Here is a 20,923-nt window from a genome sequence, read left to right as displayed (position 1 = left end):
ATTATTAAATATAAATATAATATTTATTATTATTTAGTAAAAAAATTATAACATATTATTTAAAATTAATATAATTTTAGGATTTTTATAATTATAATTGACCCAAGATAAATTTAAATTTTATTTAATTTAATACAATTTTTAATGTTTTATTACCTACACATTTTATTTTAATATTCATAATAATCATTTTATATTCTCACATCATTATTATTACGATGTTTAAATTTAAATACATATTTTATCACTGTTTTTAATTTCACTATTAATAACTAATATTATCACCGTCGTTATTTTTAATATCACTAAAATCAAACTCACCATCAATCCGCATTCAACTCACCAGATTTATTTTGGTGGTCTAACCCACATTCTCGGTTTGACTTCTGCCCCAATAACAACTGCTCGACTTGCAAGGAGGCTGTTGGAAGTTGCTGCTTGGGTCCCTTGCAGCGGCATGACCTCCCTGATTGAAGGCAAGCATGCCCACTGAGATGTGATGTGTATACTAAACCATTAATTGGTGCCTTCCAACCATTTTAGATTACTTTTACCTCAAAAACTTTTACAATCTCTTTCCCAAATCTTCATCATTTAATAAGAAAAAAAATATTAATTGTAAATAATCTATATATAATTTTTGCCATTCAAATCTCACAATGTAAATATAAACATCCTCAACAAATAGACTAAATGCTAAATTTTAATCCCAGGAGTTATACAAATAATCAATAATTTCATACAACTACATTAAAACACTATGTATAACAATAAGGTATCAACAATATATAAACACCTAATATTGGTAAAACAATATGTATAACTATCTCAAAGGACCGTATCTTTTAGGTTAAAATATGCTGTTAGTCCCTATATAGAATTTGAGATTTAGTTTCGATATTTAAAAAATTAAAAATTTAATCTTCTTACTTTTTTAATTTAAAAATTCTAATCTAACCATTATTGTTTTCGGTAGTTTCTATCAAAATTTGTCAACTTCTCATACCTATTTTCTGTCAATCATAGTCTAATCAAAATTCTAAGTTGAGAAATTTTAATAGAAACTATTTACGATTTTAATAATTGGACAGAGATATTTAAATCAGAAAAGTAAAAAAGACTTAATTTTTAGTTTTAAAGTAGAATGACTAAATCTCAATTTTGTACAAGTATAGGGACTAATAGCATTTTTTAACCTATCTTTATCAATACTATCCATTAATTCTTTCCTTGTTTATTATCAAAAGCAAGTGTAGAAGCAGCATTGAAACTAGAAAACGACAATGAAGACGACTGATTTGAACTTCCGATTCGAGAACTTGAAGATTCAAATCCTTTGAAGTAGCTTGACCCACGTAATGATGAATCATTTAAACTTTGAGAATTAAAGGCTGCCTCCATCAAATTCTGACTAAAACTATCACCTCTTTGATCGGTTCCATCTCCAGGCTTTGCACTGCTATGGCCAACCATTGATGAAATGGCAGCAGATATCAATGATCTGAAACTAGGGTCTGATGTGATTGCCTTGGTTAACGTGTCTGTCAATGATTTTTGGTAAAAGTAGTGTTCTTGGGTGAATGATTCATTGGATACTAGTGGTGAAGAAAAGTTGAGATTTGTCGAAGGAAATCTGGGTGTTGCCGGGCAGTTGGTGGGGAACCTGTTGAAATAATTAAACGACGAGGAGGAGGACAGTGAGGCGGTGAGGTCTAGAGTAATCGTTGGGTACGAAGGTAATCTTGAATTTTCATGAAGGCTGCTACTGAAATTGAGTCCATTGATTTCAGTTGAAAGAGCTGGTTGAGATGTTGAAGAGCCGGATAACAACATGGAAGCTGCCGCCGCCGTCGTGGACGCCATAGTGGTGGCTGACACCGGAATTGGGTGGTTGTGGCTCCCTTCATAAGTTGTGACCAAGATGGACATATCCTCAAAACTTCTTTGCACCTATATATATATCACCAATTGCTATCACTACTCTCAATCGGTAAAATTATCATGATCTGATTATCATGATCATATGGTAAAATTACATGAAATTTTTACTATTAGGAATTAGATTATATTTTATCTTCTTTACTTAAAAAATGAGTGAATTAGTCCATTTACATTAAATTATAGAACAAATTGATTATTTCTATTAAAAATCTCATTTATTTCTGATATTAAAAATTGAAATAGCTGATGGAATAAGTAGAGAATTACACAGTGAATTGTAATGTATACCTCTTTTTGACGTACAAAGTCAATTTTTTAATAGCCGAAATAGATAGAATTTTTAATATAATGACTAGTTTACTCTTTGATCTAATGTATAATAATTAATTTATAGAATAAACAAAAGAAAAATGCAATTCAACTGCAATAGCCTTTATTATTGTATTACCATAAATATTTATGAGAGCTTAAACAGTAAAATAACGAGAAATCTACCTGTTTTCTTACAGGACAGTCTGGTGCAACAGTGCAACGATAGTAAGCCCTAGGACATGGATTTCCTTTTGAAATTTTCTGGCCATATTTCCTCCATTGACATCCATCATACATCTGTCCATTGACATCCACCATAATCAAAAGCTTGAAAGCTTTTAAAGTCAGCAATATTATATATATATATATAGACACACTAACCGTTGGTGCATCACATCTGGTTCTTACAGAAACCCTAGCTCTCTTCACTTGGCTTTTCTGTTCAACTCCCTCTTCGTGGTCCTCATCAGAACTTGGTCTCTTTTGAACTTTGTTTGCATCTTTTGAACTATTTTCATGGCTTGGATTTGAGACAATCTCAGTAGACAATTGAAATTTAGAGTCCAATCCCAGAGTTAGACCGCTTTTATTATGATCATCTTCTTCAGTTTTGCTGCAGATTGTTGTTTTTTTATCATCTTTCTTGGAACCAGTTGGACTTGATCTTCCAAGTGAAAGTGAAACAAGTTCAGGTTCTTCTGAACCTTCTTCAATGGCGGATTCTTGTTTAATAATTTCAAAGAAGCGTGATTGAAGAGACTTGTAATTCTCCTGGATCTGCTCTAACATCATCTTCAATCTTTCGTTTTCTTCCTTTGCAGTTTCAAGTTCATCATGGGTTGATGACGACGACGATAATTTCAGATCAACAGTTTTACGAACTTTTCTTCCAATATCAGTCTAAAACTTAAAATGGTCAATTAATATATATGTACATGTATGTATGTATGTATGTATGTATGTATGTATGCATGGTTTGTATGTATGTACCTTGCTAGGTTCTGGACTGCACCCTTCTTGAGTAATATTTTCCTCTTGTTTGACAGCATGATCATCTGCCATATTCATCAACAAAACCTCCATTGTTATTGTTTTAGTGAAAATGATGAAAACCTTTATAACCCCTTTCTATATAATACAAGCATAAAATGTCAACATCCCATCTACAGTTGGAAGATCAATTTATTTATCTTTAAAAAAAAAGTGAGTAAACTGTTATGGAAGAATTCAACTTCAACGTTTTCAGAGTTTAGAGATATAGAAATGAATCTGAAAGGTGTAGAAAGAGAGCTAATTTTGCGGCCAATACCCTAATATTAAATGTAAATGTGTATATGATAATTAATGAGGCGACGTCACATGGGGGGGGTTGATAGTCAAAGTATGCATTTTAGGTAGCCATGGATGTTGGGTGATGGACGAGTTTTCTTGGAAGAGTCAGCTGCTTGGAGTTTAAGCCTGGCCATTGGCCTTTGTTGGTCAATACGCTTGCTTAACACGGATTTGCACTTTGCCTCATTTTCCATGCTTATAAACCCACTTCAACTTAGGAATTGGATTGCCGTTACATAAAAACCAATTTTCATTATCATTAATTTTTTATATAAAATTATAAAAAATTAAAAACACCCTTATAAAAATATAATTTAATTTGCATATGAGAGGCTATTTTAGTAATTTTACATATGGGATGGTGTTCGGTCGACTCTTGACTTTTGTGTTTGTTTCATGAAAAATAACTTGATCAACTGAAAATAAACTTTTTTTTTTGTAAAATGACTTACACTTCTAAAAAAGGTAAATAATTTTTCGGAAAAAAATTCATTTATAGGTAATTTTATTTTTATATAAAAATTAACAATCAAGCCTAATATTATAATAATAATTTTTAATTTTAAAAATATTTAAAATATTAATATCAAGTATTATAAATTTCAATATTATTAAAATACATATTTAATAATATAATAAAATATTATTTTAATATATTATTTTATATTAAAATTTTATTTTAATAAATAAATTTTAAAAATAATATCTTTTTAAATTTTAAATAATATTATTCATATATTATTGAAAAATATTTATATTAAGATTTTAGTAATAAATATATATTATAATTATAAATAAATTATTAATAAATGTTTTATAGTATAAAGATTAAAATATGTCATAAGTCCATGTACTCTTCATATATTTGGAATTTAGTCTCTGTATTTTTATTTTTAGGACTTCAGTCCCTCTACTTTTTAGATTTCAAAATTCAGGTTCAATTATTAACACTGCTAATTTTTTTTTTGTTAATTTTGTTGATGTGATATTTAAAAAAAAATATTCACATAGTAACCATGTAACTAAAAAATGATGTTATAATGAATTTGAAATTAACAAAATAATTTTAATAGTGTTAATAGTCGGACCTGAATTTTGAAACCTAAAAAAGTAAAAGGACTAAATTCCTAAAAATTAAAGTATAAGGACTAAATTTGAAATTTATGAAGAGTACAAAGACTTATGACATATTTTAACATAGTATAAAATATGAATATTTTAATTATATAAATATGAGTATTTGTTTAAATCATGCTTAGCTTCATTTATTTTTTTCAACTTTATGTGTCAATATTCACTCTCATATATGAAATGTATGTAATTTAAATTAAGTTTTAATTAGGAATTATTTATTATTAAGTTTCTGTATGATATTAATTTTTACAAAATATTATCTTATTATAAAATAAATTTCAATAGTCAAAAGCAAATTGTAATATAATATTTTGTAACAAATTTAGAAAATGATTTGAGGAAAATTTGACAAATAGAAAATATTTTACTCAAAATCATTCAAACACTAGAAAATATCAGTTTTTCCAATAAAAAAAATCCATTTTCTAGAACTAAATTTTTTGAAATTGTTTTCAGTGAAATAAACACAGCCTTAAAATAAGTATAAATATCAGGTTATATGATTTTTTTTAGGGTAAACTATGTGAACAATCATTAAATTTTGATTAAAATTATGTTTTAATCATCCAACTTTTAAAAATTACATAATAGTCGCTAATGTTATCAAGTTGTTACATTTTGGTCACCCAACTTTTAAAATTATGTGAATGACAAAAAATATTTTACGTAGAATCATCCAAACACTAGAAAATATTAGTTTTTCCAAACAATCAATCCTTTTTTCAAAAATCATTTTCTAAAAATTGTATTCAGTGAAACTAATGCAGCCTTAAAATAAGTATAGATATCGGGTTATATGAATTTTTAGGGTAAAAAATGTGAATAATCACTAAATTTTAATTAAAATTATGTTTTGATCACCAAACTTTTAATGTTATCGATTTGTTACATTTTGGTCACTCGTCCGTTAACTTATGTTACCCCTTAACAAAACAATTATATGCCATGTTAATTCAGAGTGTTAATAATTAATTTGACTCCTTAGCTATAGCTAAAATAGCATTTTGATGCATTTAAAATTTTTCTTAACAATAATTCTAAAAGAAATAATCAACAACAATCTAAAAATATTAAGTAAAAACTTAAAAATCACAATTCATTTTCTAAAATTATAAATTTTTCGAAATTATAATTATAAAAAAAAGTTTTAAAAAATCATAAAATTATATAGAGAGGAATTATTGTGTAAAAAATTTTCAAAATTTTTCTTATACATATGATATACCATATTTTACTATTGGCAAAATAAGTCCTATAGGTCGATTTTTTTAAAAAAAAATTAGGGTTTTTGATCGATTTTAATTTTAATTAATGATATGAGTCGATTTTTTGGAAAGCGCACGCTTTCCAGCTAACGGTCAAATCCCAATGACTTTTTGAACATTGCCACCAACAATAAAGAAAATTAAAACCCTAACGGTAACTTCTTTTCACTATATATACCCCTCAAATTTCATTTTTTTCATTCACATCATTCTCTCAACTCTCTCAATTCTCTCAAACCCTCTCAAGTCTCTCAACTCTCTCGTTTTTAATAATTTTCACTGTTTTTATTTAAAAATATTATTTTTTAATTATCTTGTTTTTATTCTTTTAAATTGATTTCTCACGAATGGTCGCCTCCTTAATCCGCTTTGACGACAAGCATATTTTCGCTACCCAATTAGTAATGGTAAGACCGAAATTTAAATTTTTTAAATTTCAATAATGTTAAATTTAATTGTTTTTATTATAATTATAATTATAATTATAATTTTTTTGTGCAAATAGGTGGATGATCATGTTCTAGAGGGCTTTATTCATAATATGGGAAAGCGTGCAATTCCTGAAATTCGTGGTCACTTGTAAGTGACTGGATTCTCATATGTATCTAGCATGTCCGAGGGCTACAAACTCGATTTGCAACTGATCAGCGTATTGGTGGAAAGATGGAGGCTGAAAACATATACTTTCCACCTTCCATACGGTGAGTGTACAATCACACTTGAAGACGTAGAGCTACAACTCAGTCTGCAGTGGATGGGCCAATCGCCACGGGATCTATGATCGTTTTAGATGAAGTGACCCTTTTGTCAATCACTATTAAGGAAGGTCCCGAACAAGTTCAAAAGTGGTTGAATATCAATGAACTGGTTGAAGGATAATTTCGACGAGCTCTCTGAAGACCCTGAAGACAGAACGGAGGAAGTGATACAATAATATACTCGAGCATACATCATAAGGTTAATGCCCGACAAATCTTGAAATTTGGTGCATGTAAGGTGGCTACTACATTTAGTAGACTTTAATGATTGCATGAAACTAAGTTGGGGATCTGCCGTATTATCCACGTTATACCGAGAGATGTGTTGGGCCATGAACCCAAAGTCGACATCAATCGGTGGTTGTCTGCTTCTACTACAGTCGTGGGTTTAATGGCGACTACCGTTTATACTTCCCAAGGCAACCGACCTATATATGTTCCCGTTCGTGATGAGGTAAACATCATTTATTAACAAATATGTAGTTTGTACAATAATTTTTATTATTATATGTTTTGACTGACATATCGCTTGTACAAGTGGAACCATGGATTGCCCGAGGTTCTAGAAGATATTAGGCTATTGTTAGATTAACGGTAGGAAGTCGAGGTTAGTTATCTATTCTTTTGAACCTATATTAACTACACAATTATACGTAAAAAAAGAAATTCATAAATAACGATATTTACAATTTTGCTTATTAGTTTGAATGGATGTTGTACGCCGACACCGATGTCATATCCTACATCCCAACAGAAGTGTTGCACAACTGGCAGATGTAAGACGCAAAGCTGCTGTTGATAGTATACGCGACAGTTGAAATGCACGAAATAGACTAGGTGTTGCGGAAGTTCAGATAGAGGCAACGAATTTCACCACCACCGTAAGACCTGAAGGATCTGCGCAATGTGGACATGCGGGGGAAGAACAACATCGGCTGGTCTGTGCAGCACGAGAAGCACATTAAGGCGTAGGATAATAGGATGCAATCCATACCCATTCGCGAACAATTTTTCTTAGTGGATACGTTGGTAGTTGATGATTAATTGACATGGTTCAAAGCTGTTGGTAAGTTGTATTTGTTATCACAAGAGGAGAGGAATCGCCAAATTCGGGCGAAGAAGTCACATCGATCGCCACAACAAACTAGGAGGGGACGAGGTCGTACAACGGGTTCGTCATCCACTCTAGCAGAAGATGTGCCGCCTATGGCTACGCAATATTCAGGTCACTTCCCTCCAGGTATTCCTATTCAATTACCTAACCATGTGTTTTATTCACAAGCACCACTACACTACGGACCATCACTGCACATGGTCAATTCTTTTGTTCCCGTAGGTACATATTTCGTTTCATTGATGTCTTTCGCATATTACACCCCTGCATAGATGTCAATGCCAAACCCCGTGTCAGGACAGTTACCAACGTGCCCACCGCCGCCGATGCAAGTACCCATGCAGCAGTAGATGGCGATGTCGATGCTCAGTACCATTCTGACATACCCAAGATTTGGGGCACCTTATGGTTTCACGCCTATAGTAACCCAAACACCGTGCACATCACAATTTTACGTTGGTGGCTCATTGTCGCAACTGGTGGATGAGCGAGTGGCAGATACATGATGGCAAGTGGGGACGATGCAACAATTGACCATAGAAGAAAATGACAATGGTGTCAATCTCGAAGATACAGTTGCCAACGGGGCTGCGCTAGCTATGTACTCAGGCGATGATGATGACAATGAGGAAGGCTACAGTTGCATTTTTTATTTTAATTTTGTTAATGTAAAAAATAGACATGTCATAAAAAACCGAGGTTATTTATTCAAACAAACCACTTCTCATTATTACGGTCTATGTTTCATTGATAAATAACAAATGTCGAGTTTTGTTATCGACATATTGTTTTGAATCTGAAATTTTTTGGATTTACCTAGTATTGATACTTACAAAAGTATCAATACCAATTGACGTTTTATAGATTTCAAAATTGTTAGAATGCTCAAATCGTATCAATACTTAAATAAGTATCAATACTTTTCTATTTGAAATTGATACCCTTCGGGGAGATCTAGAATTTCGTATTTTTAAAACTATTTCTTACTCGAACTATTATTCTCTGAATGATTGTTGTAGACTAAATTGAACTAAAATTAAGAATTGTAAAACTTGACTCCTTTATGAAATGGGCTTTTGTAGCTTTTCTGAAAATTCAACATCTTACTTGGCCATTTTGGTGTCTATAGTGTGACTTCCATGATTCGACCATAATGTTTGGACTGGGTTGGGAAGGTTACAAGTACTGTCTAAAGAGGATTAATAGTGAGCGTTGAAAGAAAGCTTTAGCTTGTTCATATTAAAAAATAGATCATATAATTATAATTTCAAAAAATATTTTTTTAGAATTTTAGAAAATATATTATGAATTTTAATTTTTTTATATTTTTAGAATTTTGTTAGAATTGTTGTTAAGAAAAACTCAAATAATATCAAAATGATATTTTAGCTTTAGTTCAAGGCCAAATTAGTTACTAACCCTTTGAGTTAACATGTCACGTCATCATTCCATTAAGGGATGATAGAAGTTAATGGATGAGTGACAAAGATATAACAATTTGATATTGTTATTGACTATACACAACATTTGAAAATTAGGTAGTCAAGACATAAATTTAATAGGAATTTAGTAATTTTTCATATAGTTTAACCTTTTTTTATAATTTAAATTTTGAAAAAGAGAATGAGGGATGAATTATTAAACTTGGTTTCTGGTGTTTGATGTGAAGATATAACAATCTCGATATGCCAATTAATTAATGCAATTTAATCATGTAATAATTATTTTTTATTACAATGTTTATATATATCCATAACTCATTTCTAATCTTTAAATAGGAGGGTAAATGTGTTTCAGCGCACTCAAACTCACGTCCTCCTACACTGTCAACAATATTTATGTTAAGGCTAGACTTGTTCATGGGCCGAGCTACCCGTCCAAGCCTGAAGGCCCACCTGAATTTGGGAGGGTTTGGGCAAACATATTAGGCCCGAAAAATGGGCTTGGACAAAAAAATAGGCTCATTTAAAATATGGGTTGGGCTCAAGCTTGAACATTTAAGTCCCAACCTAGTACGTTTTCAAGTTTGTAATGTCTATATTATGTAATTTATAACATAAAAGTTAAATCTATAGTAATATATAATACAATTATAATGTAAACATTAAAAAAATTTTAAGATGAGTATATATAAAACTACAATAAATAAAAATACATAATATAACATCCCATACTCAACTCGATCATTGGATTCGAACTACAGGATGCTACGCTCCATATCTGAATTTTAACTAACACATTTTTTATTACGCTCTGCAATTTATAACCACTTAATACAAATATTATCTAACACAATTAGCTAATTGACTTTACAATATCCATGAATTTTTTTCAAATATATAACTTTAATTTAAGATACAAAAATTCCACAAAGTAACTTTAACATATTGAATATTCGTTTAGTCTTGACATTTATCTTCTAACCATGTTCAATTACATATTCGACTATGACCCTAAGGCTTCACCTCTAAGTAGCCCTGCTATATACATATTATGACTAAGGAGCAAGTTTGCCTAAGCATGACAGATTCTGGACTAGTCCCTTCTTGAGTTTTCGAATTTCCTTTTTTACTTACAATACATAATAACACATACGTAAGTTCAAATTGAACTTAGTGAGTTATCCATACCTCGTATCCTCACAAAACTTGTATTTACATGGCCTTCATGGTTCTGAATTTATGTTAACTTTATCCGTACTAAGACAATTTGTCAATAACACTAGTGCAAACTTGTCACCACACATATCGAAGCATCCAACAAGTTAACATATTATTTTCTATGACACAAACTTCCTCTTCCTCACTTCTCTTTATGGAACCCCTTGCAGATTATTTTAAGTGATAGTATAACTGACATCATATTACCAATTTGTCATTGGCACAACCGTGAAATACCTTCACTAACCACTATATAGAGGATTAGCGCATGACGACTAAATCTTGCGAACACTCTTTTGATGAATAGCTTCTACGAATTCCACTTGAAAGATAGACCATTCTTCTTAGAATGCAACATATATACATACAGATACTGACTTACAGATTCATATAAGTAGATACAGATTTATAGGAAAAGATCTTCATATAGAAATGGATTCCAATATGCGAGTGGTTCTACGAACATTCATAAGATGGAATTCTATGTCTAGCTTTGAAACTAAGTTTAGAGAACAAATTTGGCAGATTGTAATAACTTACATTTGTATCGTAATAACAGATAACCCATACATAGTGCATTACTTATAGAAACATATTACATGTAGGTGGATTCATAAGAACGAATCTTTTATTTGTAGATTCATACTTGTAAGATAGGCCTAACAGGCTCTCACTTATAAGATAGTCTTGGCGGACTTCCACTTGCAAAATTGTACATTTGTAAGATGGTCCTAATGGATTGTCACATCTTTTATACGACTCACATTCACAGATAACTCGTACTTTGGATTCGTGCATAGTAACAGATAAGAACTAAATGAACTCATTCTTGGCAAACTTATAAAAGTGGATCCAATATTTGCGGAAACATAGATGCAAACATATACACGGATTCACATATGCGACCTATATCGCGAACCTCTACTAGATTATACCATTTAGGCAAGTTTGGCGAACCTCCTTAGATCATGTCATGGCCATGGTCTTGCATTTCATATATACGATTTAAAGCCTTAGACTCCCTAGAGTCTCATACTACCCTTAAAGGGCTTTCATATACTACTTGTAAAAGACTTTCATATATTGGTGCACATCATTCTCCATACAGTCCTCCCGAACCTCCACAAATCCTCCTTGTTAATTTGAACACATAAGTGTTCCCTAACAAGGTCAGGGTCATTAGCCATTCTCGGTTTGCATTTACATGCTATACCGGATGTAAAACTTATAACATGTTATATTATCTTTCTCTGCTACTTCTTTTATCATACCTACACTTCAACAAACCTTTACAACTCCGCATATCATTCATACACATTCACGATAGAATATAACCAACGATAGAATAGTCTCGTTGTTTTGGGTGTCTAATGTAACCTTCACGATTTGGTCATAACGTATAGGTCGAGTTTGGGAGGTTACATGTTAAGTAACTTACCAGTTTGATAAATTCTCAGTTACTTATGCATAAACTTTAGCTTGTTTCCTCCATGCAAACCGTTTTTTAATCCGCCAATTACTCTTATTTACGTTGGAGCCCGCCCAAATAGAAAGTTTTCAATTTAATCCCCAAAGTCACTATTACAACATAAGTTTTGACTTTTCCAGGTGTGACATATAAAATTATTAATATTAAATTAAAAATACAAATATTTAAAATTTTAAAAAATAATATACGCGGGCCTAAAATTAGATCGAGTTAGCTATTTACCAATATGGATGAGCTTAGTTCCAATTTTGGACTCGTATTTCAATTTAAGTCAGGCTTGGGCAAAAATAAAATGTGTTAATATCATGCTTAGACTTGATCTGAACCCGACCTGACCCATGAACACCTCTATGTTAATATAAGTAAAGATCTTTGTATTAATAGAAATTAAAGTAAACATAGCTTGAATTTAAATTATAACCATTTTGATTGACTACTCAAATAATTGAAACTCGCCAAATTTTGACAAATTTTAAATTTATCGAAATTTATTAACTTGATTTAATTAAAAAAGTTGAAATTATTTAAATTGAAATAATTAAAATATTAAACTCAAAACTTGATCCAAAATAAACCATTCCAAATCCTGCATTTCACTTGTGAAATTGTCATCCCATGAAACATGGTTGATTGAATCTACATCTTTATCCTTGGATTACAAAATATTCTTAATTGTATATACCATTGTAAAAGCAAAAGATTGAGATTAGCTTAATTGTTTCATATATAAAATGTATCCCTCAAGATATGAAGAATTTCCTCAAATAATTTCATTTATATCAAGATTTTTAAAATTTTAAAAATAAATTTATTTGTTTAGGAAAAAATAATGAAAAAAATTTTAAGAGGGTATTTAAGTCCCTCAATTTCTTTTTTCAAATTTGATATAAAGAGTTGCTTTTTCAAATTTTCTCATTATTTTATTTTTAATACAAATGGTCCATTATAAAATAAAAACAACTTAAAAAATATTTTACCTAATTTTAATATATATTTTTTAAAAAAAATATTTTATTAAAAATATTTAGAATATTTTACAAATTTAATGATATCCATATTGAATATGTTCTATATTATTTATATTTAATATTATTAATTTTCTTTTATAATTATATTTTTAAATTGTAAAATTTCAATAACACTAGTTTTTTTTTTTTGAAATAACTGTTTATCCAAATTAAGCAATTACAATTACCGACCTTTTGAATTTATGAATTTCAAAATACTAACATTTTAAAAATGTCTAAAATTCACTAGTTAATTAAATTTTAAATCGATTAATATGGGTATTGTTGTCAATATAAGAGGACTTAGATTCGAGTGGGTTGAACCGCATTATCCTCCTATTTATGAGTCGGCTAGTTCTAAGTATTGTCTCGAAAAAAATAAATAAATATAATCAAAACTTATAATAAAATTATTAAAAAAAATCTCTAAAAATATTTTTTTAAGAATTGAATTTCATGAAGTGGGGAGATGTCCCCAAATATCTGAAGGGTTGAAAAAGATCACATGAACATGATAAGGCATGTGCCGACATAACATAGAACAACGATTACAGTTTCCCAAAACTTGTTTGAATTCTTTTACTCTTGTTAAACGACAAGTAATTTTTGTCAATACCTTTTTTTCCCCATAAATTACTAAGTCCATTTCCTGATTGACTGTTTGTATTTTTCTCCCTTAAAATTCAATATTTAGGCTGTTCTTGTCAAGAATATTATTTTCAAGATTTTATTATTTTATTCATTATTAATGAATAAAATAATTCACAAATAGATTAAGATGACACAAATAGTAAAATAATAAAAAACCATATTAAGTGGTAGACCTGATTATGAGTCGGATTATTTGTTTAGATTCGAAGACGTATTTGAAAAGTGAGAGGTTTGTACAAAAATATAAGCTTGAAAAATAGGTTTGGACAAAAAATAATTTTCGTTTTTTAAATGGATCGGACCTCGGGTAGGTTTTTTTGGCCGGCCCGAATCAATTGTTTTGTTGTTGTTTCATTGTCATTTCGCTACTGTTTTACTAGCATTTCACTATTATATTATTACTATTTTGTTGTTATTTTTTGGATATTATATAATTCTTATTTTATTGTTAATTTTGTTACTGTTTTAAAGGCATTTGCTTGCTAAGTTCAACTATTTTAGTGTTATTTAAGTATAAAGACTTTTTTAATGTATTTTTAATTTGTTGGGAAACATTTATTTTAATGTTTTTAGTGTATTTGATGTATTCTATTTTTAATTTTTTTTATATAAAAATAATCTAAAAAAATTAATGTTAATTGGGTTGGGCTCTGATTTAGCATTTTTTAATCTGAATCGGGTTTGGACCAAATTTTATGCGCATTTTTTGCATTGGATAAAATTTTACATTAATCCGATTCGATCCGTGATCAAGTATATATATATTTTTACTTCACTATAGTCAACAATAAAATAATCACTCTTATATATGTTGATTGTTCATGACTAAATGATTTTAAAGATATCTAGAGTGACAATTCTTCCCACAATCTCATCATAAATTCTGATTATATTTGCTTTTCACAATGCCTAGAATTACTCATAGTCCCTCCCCAACTCATAATTAGGAGAATAATACGTTTCAGCGCATTCGAGCCCACATTCTCATGCATTGACAATAATACACATATCAATTAAGCTAAGACTCAATCATCAATTAATTGCCCAACTCAACTGGTTAATCTAAGACTAAAAATGGAATCCCAAATAAATAAATTACCAAGGCGTCAAGCAGTTATTGGGAGTGAATAGTAGTTTCAAGTCTTGCGGCGACATGTAAATTATTAAATTAAGTTGGGATATAAATTTCTACAACTTGTACCATTTTCTTCTACAATTTAATCATTTAATATACTCAGCCCATTTGACATTAACCTAATTAAATTAATTTAATAAAATTCAACATATGACTATGGTTAGTAAAAATTCTTGAAATTATTATAATATCTACATCTCTTCTCAAGGTTTTATATAGAGTTGGTAAATCATTTTTATTTGGGGGTCTGGATTACTAAATTAGTTGCCCCTAAATACACCAAAATTATTTTGTTCTAGTCAATTTAGTTCATCATTTAATAAACCTTTGACTTATATGTTTAATTATTAAAATTAATAACCAATGCTTATCTTGATTAGGCTTTGAAAATTAATTAGTAAATTATTTTTATTATTTTATGAAGCAATAGTTGAAGTTGAACCCACAGACACTAAATTCAATTTAATTATGATGGATCAGACCAAAATAAGTTAAGGTCTTTGAAAGTGGTAACATCTTTTCACACCTAAAGGGGATTAAACAAAATTTACATATTCCCATGCCTAGTTCTATATGTATATTTGTTAGGATATTTATATGATATTTAAGAGGGTCTAGAAAAAAATATTAAACTTAAAAAAAGTTTGAATAAATGTATTGGGTTGAGCTCGAACTCAACGATCAAAGCTTCAGTTAGCCTATTTTTCAAGTTTATAATATATTTTTTTTATGTATTATGTAATTTTTGTTATATGAGAATTAGATATGTGTATAATGAAAATATTAAAAAAAGTATGCATATAAATACTAAATATTAAAATAATATAATATATTCTTATTTTATTAAAAAAATAAAATGAATGAACTTATGTTAGTCTTAAATTAATATGAGCCCAGTTCGGCAAATTTTGATATTAAAATTTCGAGTCAAACTATATTTAAACAATTGTGTATGATATTCATACCATACATGAATCCAAGCTAAACCCAACTATCTTAAACCATAAACACCTCGAAATTGCACAACTAAATATCAAGACTATTTAATCAAGGCTTTTGTTATTTTTAAGAGTTTAATTTGGAGGATCAAATTACTCATCTAAATTCAAGCCTACTTGAGTTACAATTTTAAGGTCTCAATTATTAAATTCAGAATTCTCAAAAAAATTAAATCAAAAAATATATAATACTATAATATAAACAGGTTGTTTATATCTAAATTTTTAATAAAAGAAAAATATATAAAATTATTAAATATAAATTAAAATAGTATATGTTAATTTTTTTAAATAAAATATGAGGACTATTTATAAATATAAATGGACTTGAACAAAATTTGAAGTTCATATTTTGAATTGGATCGAATTTAAACAAGTATAAATTGTGCTAATACCATACTTAACCCAAAGCCAAAATGACATGTCCAATAATCACCTCTAATGTAAAAATTATTCTATGATTGAGTTTAAAATCCAAAATCAGGTCGAGAATCGAGATATGATAAAATAGTATATAAATATATATATATTTAGAAAAATAAATTAATACTTGTGAATCATGCTTATAATTAGATATATATATATTTAGATATAATGCATTCTAATGCTATGATAGTAATGTATTTGCTTATAGGTTCCATCTTGGTGTGTTTCAAAGCTAATGAAATGGTCTTCTAAATTTTCTTCAATATCCCAACACATCATGTCTAACATTTTTCCTATTATTTTTTCTTTAATTGTTCTTTCATATCCTTTATTTTTCCTTTTAGATCCCACACTAAAAATTCATTGATTTAAAAAAATAAAATAAAAGTATAATGACATAATTACCCTTCGACTTCAAAAAAAAAAAGGTAATTTTAGCTCTTAATTTATTTTTTCATCTTTTTTAACTTTTAAACTCACAGTTTTTAATTTTGCTGAGGTTACATATACGTGGATTTCCACGTAGATGATACATCAATATTTAATTAATTTTTTAAAATTTAAAAAATTCAGAAAAATTATAAAAATTATTTTTAAAAAAATTAAAATTATTAAAAATTATTAAAAATTATAAAAAAATAAAAAATTAATTAAATGCTTATGTGTTATCTACGTGGTAATCCTTGTGCATACCACGTCAGCAAAGTTAACAAATATTGAACTTTTTAATCCATTTTTGGATGTTTTAAAAAAAATGCAAATTCAAATGGTTGAAAGAAGCGAAAAATTAAATGTAGGTCTAAAATAATTTTTTCTTAATAAAGTTGGAGAGGGAAAAAAATTATTATACCAAAAATAAAATAAAATAAGATTTTTATTAAAAAAATCATTATTAAGAAACACAGAAAAATAATTCAATCACAATATTGTATATTTACTAGAATAGTTATAATCAATTATTATAATAAACTATCATAATAATAATTATAAAAAAATTGAAAATTATATATTTCATACGTATGTCTCAGTATCTGCCAAAAACAAATGCATATACTTCAAGAAAAATGAAAGTTGGAGCAAGATAGTAACTTATATCTCCAGAAGCTACTAAATTTTTACATCCTGTTCTTTGGACAAAAGCTACCATGGCTGGAAGATCTCTTTATCTTCCTGTTCCTACAATGTTGTTTGTGAGCTACCGATCAAGCCGATATACGGATGGTGGATGAGTTTCAGTGAAATCTAGAATTCACTTGCAACAACAATTTACTGGAAGATCTATTTATGTTACTTCATGTTCTTACAATGTCATTGCTGAGCGAGCTACTGATCAAGCCGATATCAGAACGAACTATGATTCGGGTTATCTTAAATTTTGATAGAGCTCAAGAAACTCCTTAAATATGTTGTAGTTGCACTCTCAAAATTAACTCCAATTGTCCTACAAGTTCATAGATCTTCTCACATTCAGGATGAAGTTTATCATCAGCAACAAAGCTATGAACTTCGTTTCTTATCCCAATCATGCTTTGACCAATCATCTTCTTTAACCCCTTCTCCTTTATTAAACTTCTAATTTTTGCCAAATTACCCCATTTTCCATCAACACCGTACATATTGGATAACAAAATATAATAACCTGCATGATTAGAATCTAAACAGAGGAGATTCTTTGCTGCTACTTCACCTATCTCAACGTTGTGATGAATCCGACATGCAGCAAGTAATGCACCCCAAACATGAGGCTCAACTGGAACTGGCATTCGGTTGATAATGTCCATGGCTTTTTCTAACTCTCCGGTACGGCCAAGGAGATCCACAACTATGCCATAATGCTCTGAACCAGGATGCAGTCCATAATCGTTTACCATCATATGGAATATTTCAATCCCCTGCAAAAGTAAACCTGCGTGGCTACATGCAGATAAAATAGAGACGAACATTACATCGTTTGGCCTCGCTGCTGAACTCTTGACCATCCTGTGAAATAACTTTAATGCTTCTTCGCCTCTTCCGTGGATTCCGAAGCCAGCAATCATTGCACTCCACAGAACAACATCCTTGTCTATGATTCCTTCAAACACTTTTATTGCATAATCCAAGCTACCACATTTCGAGTACAACTCTATGAGAGAAGCCCCAATAAAAGCATTATTATCGAAGCCGCTTCTAGTGACATAACCGTGGAGGCATTCTGCTTGGTGAAGAATACCTAACTCTGAAGAAGAAGCAAGAATCTTTACCATAGAAACAGCATCAGGTTGGATTCCACTACACAGCATATCTTTGAAGATTCCGATAGATTTATTAGCCATCCCGTTTAGAGCATACCCGCTTAACAAAGCAACCCAAGCAACTACGTCTTTCCCAGGCATTTTCCTAAAGACATTAACTGCTTCATCAGGTGACAAACATTTCATGTACATATCGATCAGAGCAGTTGAAACCGAGACTTCTAGCTCAAAACCTGTCTTAGTTGCAAGTTCATGGATCCTCCGACCCTCATCTAAATCGCAAGCAACCGCACAGGCTTGTAGTGCACTAACAACAGTAACTGCATTAGGTCGACATCCCTTGTTGATCATTTCATTGAAAAGATTCAATGATTCAACTGCGGCCCCATTACGAGAATAGCAACCAATCATTGAGCTCCATGTTACAACATCTTTCACTTCTATCATCCTAAACAAATTTTCTGCTACTTTTACAATACCTGTCTTTGCATACATATTCAACAATGCGTTAACCAAAGATAATTCACTTTCAAACCCTCTCCTAACAACAAAACCATGTACACTCCTGCCAAGCTTGAGATTCATCAACTTTGCGCAGGCAGAAACTAAACTAACAAGTGTTACGCGATCTGGATGAACACCCTCCTCCACTACCATTCTTGAGAAAAAAGCTATAGCCTTCTCAAAATATCCATTCTGCTCATATCCACTCACCATTGAAGTCCACAAAACAACATCAGGTTTCTCAAACTCATTAAAAACTTTGGAAGCATCACCCATTTCACCACATTTCGAGTAAAACTCAATTAACGCAGATCCCACGAACAAATCCAATCTTATCTTTTCATGTTTCCACAAAAAACCATGCAAAATTTCACCATGTTTATGCAACTGCAGCTCTGCACAAGCCTTTAAAACTGTAGAGAGAGTATAATTATCAGGCACATTTTCCTCCCCCTTATCATCGGATATCATGTTTTTGAATAAAACCCAAGTCTTTTTCCATTTTTTATGTTTAGAATAAGCTCTAAGAATTGAATTCCACAGATAGACAGTTCTTTGAGGCATTTCATCGAACAGTTTTTGAACTTGCTCAATGGAACTGAAGTTTGAATACAAAGAGGTGAGCTTTGTGGCGAGGAAACTGTCGTGGGAAAACCCAGTTTTGAGAATTTGTGAATGTAATTTTGCTGTTGATTTTCCATCGTTACATGCTTTGCATAAATTGATAAAAAATTCCCTCCCTTTCATATACAAAACGACGGAATCCCAATTTACTAGAAAAATAAAATAAAATTCACAAGCTTTTTCACCAAATGAAACAGATCCAGGTTCAGAGTCTTAGGTTTTCATTAACTGCAAAACAATGGCTTGCCTTTTATGCTGCTCTATTATCTGGGCTCGGGATCCTCATCATTTTGGTCATGGGCTTTTATTTTTTTTAAGTTATAGCAAGCCCTGCCATTTCTTTTTAAGTTCAAATATAATGTTGTACATATTTTGCACCATCTGTTTGCAATAATTTGGTATTGCTAATTGAGTACTAACTCGGTTGATATTAGCATTATTGTCCATGTAAGAGGATATAAGTTTAAGTGTGCTGAAACGCAATTATCTTTTTGTTAAAGGGTTAGAAAGGACTATGGCTAGTTCTAAATTTTTTTTGTATCAAAACAAAGAAACTTTAAGATATTTTCACAGTTAAATTAGATAATGATGAGACTTTTATTTCCTTATTTATATTGATTTAAGTTTTGAAGTGAATAAAAATAGATTAGGTAATAAAAAATAAAATTAATCTAATCTTTAATAGAAAACCTACATAAATATATTAAGAAATAAATTCTACTTTTTTGTGTGATAAAAATTAAAAAAAAATTAAAGTTACATCTATTAAATTGAGCAAAAGCACCATTCTCTTTGTCTTGTTGTAGTACCCCAAAATTTTATTGGGTGCATCTTAAAAAACATGTAGACTTGTCCTCCACACTAAACTTAGTTTAGCTAGGCAATCAGCAAGAAGATTAAACTCTAAGATCCAATTCCCTTGCTGATCTCACAACACACCACTACACTCTCATTCTCCCTTGCCACTGCATCATCAATGAATAAAATATTTTGTAAATGCCCCTCAAGGACCATAAGGTAAACCAGTATGCTAAAACATCTTATAACTTGACTCATATTGCCTCGTCCAATTAAAAGAGACATTTACAACCTCAAGAATCATCCAAAAAACCTCTTGGAAAATAAACATATTCTTATTTTTCCAGAGTCGCCAAGCAATGATTCTAAAGAGATAAGACCAAATTACTCTCCTACCAGTCAACCTCTCATGGCAAGAAAGATTATACACGAACCAATCATAGAGATTTCCAGAGAAGAACCTACACTGTTGATCACTTAAGACAACCTGCATCCAAACTTCCTTAGCTACGAAACAATCCTGAAGTACATGAATAATATC

General features: G+C 30.2%; 2 protein-coding genes across 2 annotated transcripts; both read right to left on the bottom strand.

The window, feature by feature from the left end:
• Nucleotides 1-662: 662 nt before the first annotated feature.
• On the bottom strand, nt 663-3,508 carry LOC107892370 (probable WRKY transcription factor 72). Its single transcript, XM_016817439.2, has 4 exons — nt 3,244-3,508; nt 2,635-3,153; nt 2,437-2,550; nt 663-1,950 (listed from the first exon to the last, which is right to left on the bottom strand). The coding sequence occupies exons 1-4, from the start codon at nt 3,334-3,336 to the stop codon at nt 1,219-1,221; spliced, it is 1,458 nt and encodes a 485-aa protein (XP_016672928.1). The 5' UTR covers nt 3,337-3,508; the 3' UTR covers nt 663-1,218.
• A 13,698-nt stretch (nt 3,509-17,206) lies between these two features.
• On the bottom strand, nt 17,207-19,801 carry LOC107892369 (putative pentatricopeptide repeat-containing protein At3g01580). The gene has a single exon (XM_016817437.2). The coding sequence runs from the start codon at nt 19,705-19,707 to the stop codon at nt 17,620-17,622; it is 2,088 nt and encodes a 695-aa protein (XP_016672926.1). The 5' UTR covers nt 19,708-19,801; the 3' UTR covers nt 17,207-17,619.
• Nucleotides 19,802-20,923: the final 1,122 nt, after the last annotated feature.

Source organism: Gossypium hirsutum, chromosome A09, assembly GCF_007990345.1.
Source record: "Gossypium hirsutum isolate 1008001.06 chromosome A09, Gossypium_hirsutum_v2.1, whole genome shotgun sequence".
NCBI classification, from domain to species: domain Eukaryota; kingdom Viridiplantae; phylum Streptophyta; class Magnoliopsida; order Malvales; family Malvaceae; genus Gossypium; species Gossypium hirsutum.
This window is presented reverse-complemented; position numbering and strand designations above follow the sequence as displayed.